General features: G+C 53.9%; 1 protein-coding gene across 1 annotated transcript; it reads right to left on the reverse strand.

Moving 5' to 3' along the window:
• Positions 1–2,061: 2,061 nt before the first annotated feature.
• Positions 2,062–5,683, reverse strand: ECRG4 (ECRG4 augurin precursor). The gene is made up of 2 exons (XM_027128638.1): positions 4,487–5,683; positions 2,062–2,398 (listed from the first exon to the last, which is right to left on the reverse strand). Exons 1-2 carry the CDS (start codon positions 4,718–4,720, stop codon positions 2,240–2,242), a joined length of 393 nt encoding a protein of 130 aa, XP_026984439.1. The 5' UTR covers positions 4,721–5,683; the 3' UTR covers positions 2,062–2,239.
• Positions 5,684–9,272: the final 3,589 nt, after the last annotated feature.

A 9,272-nucleotide genomic window follows, 5' to 3' on the forward strand; every position in this document is an offset into this window, starting at 1 on the left:
TGTCAACGTCCAGTCCACAGTTGTGGGAAGAGGCACAAAGGCTGCCCGGGCTGTTTCCTACTGAACGGGGGCGATGGATGTTCTTTAGAATCTTTAGTTGGTAGTAAACATTCCCCATTTTTGGAGACAGAAATTCAAGGTAAAACACAAACAGCACATACAAGTGCTAGCCTTCAGAGAAGCAAACGAACCAGTTCACGAATCGGGTCAAAGTCCAACAACTCTTTCCTCTCTCCAACAGGGTACACCCCACTCCAATACGAAACAAACTGGCTTGTTCCAGAGAAAAAGCCCCAAACGCCGCAAAAACAAAACAAAACAAAACAAAAAGCCCCAAACGGAGAGGAATGAAGTTCCCGGCTGTTCACACCGGAGCCACTTACCCCACCGTACGCAGCCCGACGGCTCCCAAACGTCGATTCCTTCCTTCCACTGCCCAGCGCTGGGGCGGCCGGTGCTGCTTCAGAGAACTCTGAAGGCAGATCCCCAGGACAAGGGGTCCCGGCAGCTGCTAGGGTCTTACCCCAGAATTCCCCAGCCAGGGCTGGCAGGCCACGAGCAGCAAGGCTCCTGGGTGGCTTCATCAAAATTCGTTACCAAGTCCAAGCTTGTACTGCTCGCCACACGACAGGCTAATAAACTGAGCCGAGCTGCTGGGGCAAAGAAGAGTGAGTTTACCTGGGAAGCCAGCAGAGCAAGATGGCGGGCCAGACGCCCAAAGAACCATCTAGCTGAGTCAGCATTCAGGCTCCTTTTATACCAAAAGGGGCGGGACTAAAGCCAAGCACTTCGTGGTTCCCGTCAGCCTCCGGAGGGGAGGTGTTAATTTCTCCCTCAAGCAGTTATTCACAGGTGGGCCTGTTCAGGAGGTTTCCTGGGAGCTAAACACAGGTATTTTCGCTGAATGCTCATTTACCTTAATCTCTCGGAGGCAAGGGTCCGAGATGGGCCATTGTGTGCAATTTAAGTTTATAGGCAACGTCCCTTTAGTGATTAACTTGTAAGAGAATGCAAAGTGTTCTTCCCTATTACAACTCTATGTTATATTAAAATGTAAAGTAGTACAACTGATGTGGAAAACGTGTGGTGATTTCTCAAAAAATTAAACAGAGTTACCGTATGATCTAATAATTCCACTTCTGGGTGTATCCCCAAAAGAATTGAACGTGGGGACATGAAGAGATGTTTACAGACCCACTGAACTATACGTCTAAAAATGCTTAAAATGATGGATTTTATGTTGTGTATGTTTTACCACAAAGTTTTAAAAGCTGTAAGGATTCCAAAGGGTTGTCCACAAACACTGGTCCCCTGACGCTGGTAGGTACTTCTCACCAAACCCAGGAGTTTGTCATCTGCAGCTTGTGAATGAGGGTGTGTTTCAGAGACTATATGCAAAATCACGTATCATTTTTCTGAGAAAGCTTCCATCAGGCTGTCAGAGGGTCTGTGACCCACACGAGTTCAAGAGCCGTTCTGCGGGCCCCTCCCCTCTGCACGTGTCACCTCCCCACTTCCCCCCCCTCCCTCTACCCACCCCCAGAACACTTTTCTCTTTCATTCACTCAGATTGTTTAAACATGATGATGCAATGTATATTCTTAAATCTTTCTTGAGCTCATTAGACAAGGTTTAATTTTTTTAAGACAAGGGAGGCTCTGAAATCAACCAAACTTCAGTGTTTTTTCTGTTACCCTCTTTTCCCTGCCTGACAATATTAAACAGGTCCGCCTCCGGCTCGGGATGTGCCCAGCGAATCTGCAAAGCCGTGTGGATCCTCAATCCCCCAAAACGTGTTCTGTGACCTTAAATAATTTCCAGCTAAATTTTCTTGCTGTATTTTTATTTTTAATTTGGCATTTAGTGTGGACTGAATTCTAATACATTGAATACACCTGCTCGGTCCCATGGCCTGGGGTGGTGGGGATTCTTGGAGGGGAGGTGCCTCTGAGAAATTGCTTCAACCTCAGAAACGTGCAGGGAAGGAAAACGCTCGCCAGCTCAAGTTTCATCCAAATGAACTCTGAGACCTTTTAACAAAATGCTTTTATTTCTATTTTTTAATGAAATGCATTGTTAGGTATTTGCATGAAATCTCGAAAGGCATTTACGTTCTCTGCTTTAACACTTCCTTTGTGGCCACAGAAAGCGGGTAGGAAAGGTGAGCCGAGACCAGGCGCAGCAGACACAGGCCGGGCGTGGTGTGGAGCCCGCGGCCCCGAGCCCGCCTGAGGGACGGTCAGTAGTCGTCGTAGTTGACGCTGGCTCCGTGCCTGAAGCCATGGGGGCTCCGGGGACCGATCGCAGCGTCCTCATCGTAGTGGCGCTGGTGGTAATCGTAGTAGTCGTGCCCATTCCGACCTCTGTTTAGCCAATAGGTGATGTCATCCTCAAATTTCTGGAGGAAAGAGGATGAGAGGGGATGAACTCAAGGACACCGTTTCCCAGAGCACATCTTACGGACGCTGTTTCTCTGGGATTTTTCTTCAACGATGAACAACCCCTCCTAAGAGTAACTCCTGCCACAAGGACCTACTGTACAGCCCAGGGAGGAATTATATTCCATATCTTGTAATAACTTATAATGGAAAAGAATCTGGAAAAGAATATATGTATAACTGAATCACTTTGCTGTACACCTGAAACTAACACAACATTGTAAATCAACTCTACTTCAATAGAAAACAATAAATAATCATTTTTTTAAAAAAAATAACTTCTGGCTACAGCATCCCTGGGCCAGAGGTCGATACTAACCAGATGGAAAACACCGCTGAAAACTTTTTCCCCCAAAGGAGTACAACCCCTACCCTTGAACACGTCTGTCTGTGAGTTCTAAATATACCCCAGACTTCAACATTTTTCTCTTTTTCAGTAAAGAAAATGGACATCTGCCCAATACAGTAACAGCCGGGCCTGTCCCCAGGCACTGTGCATCTGATGTGGCAGACGCTGACCCCCTCCGCGTCCCACCTGGGCTGCTGCGCAGGCTGCGGGCTTCGTAAACGTGGTGCATGAAACCACATTGCAGCCTCGGGGCAGGGAATTTGGACACGTCTGGTGGTGACACTCTCACCCCTGTTGTGTTGCTCAGACAGGCCTGGATGCAGTGATTCAGGCCACAAACGCTTACCACGTGGCCACGATTCAACCCTCATCCCCATCTACTCACTGGGCCTGGGGCTGCAGCCTCCTCTGACCCTCCCCCAGGCCCTGCCCTGAAAAGGAAACAGCTGGCTTGTCTCACAATACTGCAGATTTTCCCCTAGTGAAGCAGGCTCATTCCTTGGTTTCTCTCATTTTTTAATCTTGTTTGAGGTTTCGGCTTAACATATTTTTTTTTCCAAAAAATTTTAAAAATATTTTATGAAAACAGAAATAATGCAGGGCTTCCCTGGTGGCGCAGTGGCTGAGAGTCCGCCTGCCGATGCAGGGGACACGGGTTCACGCCCCGGTCCGGGAAGATCCCACGTGCCGCGGAGCGGCTGGGCCCGTGAGCCATGGCCGCTGAGCCTGCGCGTCCGGAGCCTGTGCTCCGCGGTGGGAGAGGCCGCAACAGTGAGAGGCCCACGTACCGCAAAAAAAAAAAAAAAAAAAAAAAGATGTTTCTGAAGAGTTCAATTTTGTTCGCCTCTTGCAGTATTTTGTATACACCTCCATTCACAATATGAGCCACGAGCCCGTTTGGAAAAACCCTTCCAGCTGCCTCCGTGGGAGATGCCACCCTCCATCCACTCCCTGGCTGGGGCGGCGAGCTGTGGTCTCCACATCAGGACTCACTCAGCACAGCCCTGTCCATCACCCTGCAGACTCGCTCCGGGGCAGCAGAATCTCACACCTTAACTCCGCCGCTGGCTGATCTGTGCCTGGTCCCCGGGTGGGAGTCGGTGATGATAAGCAGTCTTTTTCCCTAATCTGGTGAATATGTCCACTCGTGCTACCTGGACACACGAACTGAACCGTACTTCCTGCAAATGCATTGACAAATTTTCCCCAAAACATCTGCAAAGACCCGTCTCTCTTTAAAAGTCGCTTTGCATCTCTTTCCATTATCCTCATGGGTCTTTGCATAGATCTTGCTGTTTCTGACGTTTGAGGCAAAGTGGAAAATGTTTCAGGGGGTGGTGAGTTATTATTAAGGACACTCAGGCAAAACTGACCAGATACATTAAAAAAGTCCCAAAGAAAACCAGATTCTTGATGAATTTAAGTCCCAGCCGCTTTGGGCGGGGATGTCTCTGGAACTCTGCTTCCAAAACCTGATGGGAGAGGTTCCCATTTGGGCATAGTGGGATGGAAAATTCCAGCTAATACCCTTGTGCCTGACGATCATCGGGTCCAATACCTGGCAGCTCTTGACACAGAATGGGGGCTCTGACTTCAGGGCAGGTAACAGAACTTAATTCTCTGTGCCCGTTTCCCCAAAGCAGGCCTCCGCACCCCCATCCTGCCCGGCGGGAAGCCAGGCTCCAGCCAGAACACCCACCGCTTCGTCGAAGCCCAAGTACAGGAAGTGCTGGTACCACTGCTGCACCTCGGGCCGCGTGCGGTCCCACAGCTGCCGCTTGAGCCGCCCCGGGCTGCTCAGGAACTCCTTGGCTCTGCTCTCCTGGACGGCCACCGGGGTCGTAGGGGGAGCAGGGGCTGAAACGAGGGGTTCCCCACCCGCAAGTGCAGAGAATGAGTTCTTTCCTCCTCGGGGTGAATCGCTCTTCTCCATCGCCCTCCCCGCCCCCACCTGGCAGGAGGTGGCCTTAACTGGCACACCCTCCCTGCAGGGCGCGGGTACTGTGCGGGCTCCCGCCGTCTGTCCCGGCCTCCGGGGTAGCGAGCCCTCCTGTCCAGGCACAGCCACGTAACAGGCCCAGGGCGGGAACCGAACTCAGCTCCGCCTCTGCAGCCCCTCACCAGGCCCAGACCCCGGGCCCCAGGCCCTGGTGCTCCCCCTGGGCTCTGCCGCGGGGAAACCGCCCGGTGTCCAGTGCCGCTGGCTGCGCGTGCCTTGTCTGCACAAACACGAGCGTGCTGGGACTGCTTAGGGGGCCAGGGGAGAAAGAGCTGGAGCAAGGGTCTGAGCAGGCCGGCCAGCGAGCCCAGCGGAGCAGCGAGTCCTCAAGTCAGGCTGCAGGGTGACCATGAACGCTTCGACTGCCTCTTGATGGGGGTGACCCTCGCTTTCCCACGGCTTCCCCGGACGCCTTTCCATCGCGGACTCAGCTGCAGAAAAGGCCCCGCTTCGGCAGGCGTGCTCGGGGAAGTGCTGCCCGGCTCTGAGCCTCTGTGCCCTCATCTGCAACACGGGACTGATGGGCCCGCTTCCCGTTATGGAGGCTGCGCAGGAAAAGGCAGTCAAATGCCCTGTGTCCCTTGGTCACGTGGATAAAGATCAGGCAGCACATTTGTGTTTTCACCTCCTGTTCACCTGTGCATCTCCCTCAGGGCCTGTTACACTGTTCTGTACACAGTAGGTGCTCAATGTGTGTTTCTTGGCTTGAGCTGAACAAAAGCTGAGGATGTACACGGAGGAGTCATGACCACCTCGGCCGTTTGCTCTCCAGGGCCCCCGTCACCAGGGCTTCCCTGGAGTCCCCGGGAGATGGCTGTCCAGCACAGGGAGGGGAGGGGGCATCTGAGGGGCCTGGGAGGTCGGGGGTGGACCGGGGCCTTGGGAGCAGCTGGAAGAGACGGGGAAGATGCTGGCGGCTCCCCCAGGAGCCCCTCCCCCGAGAGGGGCCGTGTGTGCTCAACAGGTGTGTGTGTGTGTGTGTGGGGGGTGTCCCCGTGGGGCCACCTAGGAAGCAGGTGCATAAGCGCTGGCGCCCCCCATTGGGGAGCAGACTTCAGCGTCCTGGAGCCCCCGTTAATCCAGGGGAAAGAATAAGTAGTTAAAAATTCACCTCAGAAATGTAGTCTTGGGAGGAGATACGGGGATGTAGGCATATGCAGAGCTGATTCACTTTGTTATACAGCAGGAACTAACACATCATTGTAAAGAAATTATATTCCAATAAAGATGTGGAAAAAAATGTAGTCTTCATTCTAAGAGATAGATAACTTGCTAATTTCCAGGTGAAGACGAAAGTTCTGCGGGAGAATGGCTTTCACAAGCCCACACAATGATCGAACTGATTACAGCGGGCCCGAACTCACCTGCGTGGCTCCCAGACAGTTCTGTTTCTACGACATTTTGCTGCGTTACCATATCTATCGGAGGCCGGTTCTTCACCACAGGTGTCAGTAACAAAACGGTCTTTCTGTTTAACCCTCCCCCAAGAGCTAGTTGGATACGCAGGACGCCCACGATACCGCTCTGTGCTGCCCCAGAACGGAGGCTGTGTGTGCTCTCGATTCAGGTATGTGCTCTAAGGGGTATCACAATTCTAAAACAAACAGCCTTCAATTAACACTACAGCTCTGTTCCTTTTATTTCTGAGTCCACACTGACAGCTGTCAGAAAAGCATTAACTGGCAATAATATTTACCTGATGAAATACCGCCCCACATCCCCACAGGACGAGCCCTTCAGATCTGCTAACCTTCTACGGAGTAAACACTTTTGATTTTCCAAACACAAGCCTCAGGTGAGGACATCAACATCGCTGTTTCATTGCAGCCTGGTTAAGAATGCAACCCTTATCTGTGTGGGCTATACTTACCTTCCCCTTTCTGAAGCATCAGCTTGAGTTTGTTTCCACTTATGCCACCTAAAGGAATGAAAATGGAAATCATTTCAGGGTTGCACTGCGCCCTTAAATTTCTCACATGCAAAAATCCACATTGGAAAAAAATCACTTCATACCCCTATGTTGCTTTAGCAACTTGGTAGTATTACATTATTTAATGCTCGTTGCATTTCCTGTTGTGTAGAAAAAGCAATTCAGGCTGCCTGTGGCTCAGACTAGTGACAAGGACCATGGCCGAGCAGGGCACTTTGAGCTACTGGAGACCATCTGAGCTGTTCTCCAGGAAAAGTGACGTTGTCCTTTGAGCACTTCTGTCATAATATTCGGGCAGCCACCTGTCATATGCACCTGCCTGCAGACTTAACTTTTCATGGTACAGTCGATCAACTAGTGTCCCTCCAAATTCATACCCACCCAGAACTTCCGAATGTGAACTTATCTGGAAACAGCATCTTTGCAGACGTAATGAGTTAAGGACCTCGAGGTGATATGATGCCGGGTTGAGGGTGGGCTCTAGGCCCAGTGACCGGCGGTGTCCTTATAAGAGGAGGGGAGGCCACAGGGAAGGCAGTCGTGGGAAGACGGAGGCAGAAGTGGAGGTTCTCCACCACAAGTCAAGGCATGGGGCTTAGTGCTCTAAAAGCTCAGCCCCGTTTTGTAACTTGCCCTGATTGTCTTAAAATCAGGCATTATTTGTACCATTTATTGTTGTTTTGATTCAGATCTAAAAGCGTTTCTACACTCTACAAAACGATTTTCATTTGGTGTCCTAAGAACTTTCACATTCCAGCTCAATGATGATAATATTTTAACTGATTCCTATCGCTGCATTCTCGGTATGAACGAAATAAAATACAAGTTCTGAAAAGGACTAGCTTATAGCCGATGCCCACTTGCTGTATTCAGATGTGCTTCTTAAAATGGGAGGAACAAAGAGGGAGGTGATAAAGCACGCGATGGGGAGTGATGGACTGGCCCCCCAGTGGTCCTAGATTAGAACAGCCGTCATCCTCCCCCCACCCCCCTCCCAGGGCTCCTGCTGCCCCCCACACACACAGCCCGCGCTGAACATCCAAAACGCCGAAGCTGAGCACCAACGGGGTCCTGCCTTTCCACCCCACCGTGCGGCTGCTTTGCGGTGGAAGATGCACCAGCCTCAGGGTGTTAGGCAAGTCACCTCCCGCCCTCCAGCCTCAGCAACTTCGCCGTAGACCTGGGGTCATGACCCCTGCCTCTCAGAGCCCCGAGCCTCAGCGGCGCCCCTTGCCGGCATGAGCCGGGAAGGACGGTAGGAGGGGAGGTGCACTGTCAGGGCAAAACCTCTGATTTCAGGTCGCCCTTCTGCGGTGGGGATGTGGGCTCCCCAGGGTTCAAAAGTCCACACCCCAAACCCGCCGCATTTACGGCGTGTGTGTGAATGCGCGCATTCTGTAGGGAACCGGGATTTTCAACCCATTCACGGAGGGCTCCAAGAAGCCGAGAAAGTTAAGCCTTTCTCGCTTGAGAACTTTTCCCCAGCTGGGAGGTGAGGCCCGCTCGCTGCTCTGCAGACCTGGAACTTGACCGAGCCAAAGCGCCGGGAAGGGAACGCCTGGTGGGCACTCTGGGGATGGCCCTTCGGCTCCGCTCAGCCCTGGGCGCACCATCCGCCTACAGCGCCCACCGCGCCCGGCGCTTCGCGTTCAGCCCGAGGCTTCTCCGCCTCCTTTTCCAAGCTTGCCGCGCACATCCGAGCCCCTGCCCTTGACCCAAGCACGCCACTTCCCACCGCGCAAGGGCAGAACCCAGGACCCCCTGTCAAACCTCGGCCCTTGCCCGGGCTCAGAATGGGCGCCTAGCCCCCACGCCCTCACCGAGCCTCTCCCCGGCGCCCTGGCATCGCCCCCTTACCTGGGCCCACGCACAGCAGCAGGAGCAGAGCCAGCGCTGGCATGACCAGGGCGGCGGGCCGCGCGGAGGAGGCGGCCATGGCTGCAGAGTGCGCTGGAGGGAGATGCGGACGCCTCGGCTGCCGCTGCGCGGGGAGGGTCAGGCGCGGAGGCACCAGGCGTGGGGGATTGCGCACTGGAGGACCGCGCATAGGGGTACTGGGCGGGCGGTCCCTGCGTCCCTGCCGGGGCGGGACCCGCCGGGCGGGCGCTGTGCCTTGAGCTCCCGGGCCAAGCGTCCGTGCCAAAACACCGCGCCCCTCTCTCTGGCCGCGGCTCCTCCAAGCCCACGGGAGGTCCGGGTGCGGGGGCCGCCAAGGACCGCGGGCGAGGGGCAAGCGAGGTCCAGCCGCTCCGGGAGGGGCCGCGGCATCCAGAGAGGGGAGGCCTCCGCCCGGGAAGGGCTAAGGATGCTGTGCCGGATCCCCGCTCAGGCCGCCGGGTCTCGCGCCTACCTGCCCCCTCGAGTTAGCAGTCCCACGCCCCTCCGCACCGTGCGCCCCGGCCTCCCCAGCCCGCTCCCTCCCGCGCAGGCTTTGGAATGTCCTGGATTTCAGATGCCTTTGGCAGTTCTGTGCTTCGTGCTGTTTTGAACGTCTCCACACTCTGGGCTCAGAGCTGCGTTCCAGGAAAATATCTCACTCCAGACGACCCCGACAGA

Source organism: Aethalodelphis obliquidens, unplaced genomic scaffold, assembly GCF_003676395.1.
Source record: "Aethalodelphis obliquidens isolate GAN/ISIS:26980383/991018 unplaced genomic scaffold, ASM367639v1 scaffold35, whole genome shotgun sequence".
Classification (NCBI taxonomy): Eukaryota; Metazoa; Chordata; class Mammalia; order Artiodactyla; family Delphinidae; genus Aethalodelphis; species Aethalodelphis obliquidens.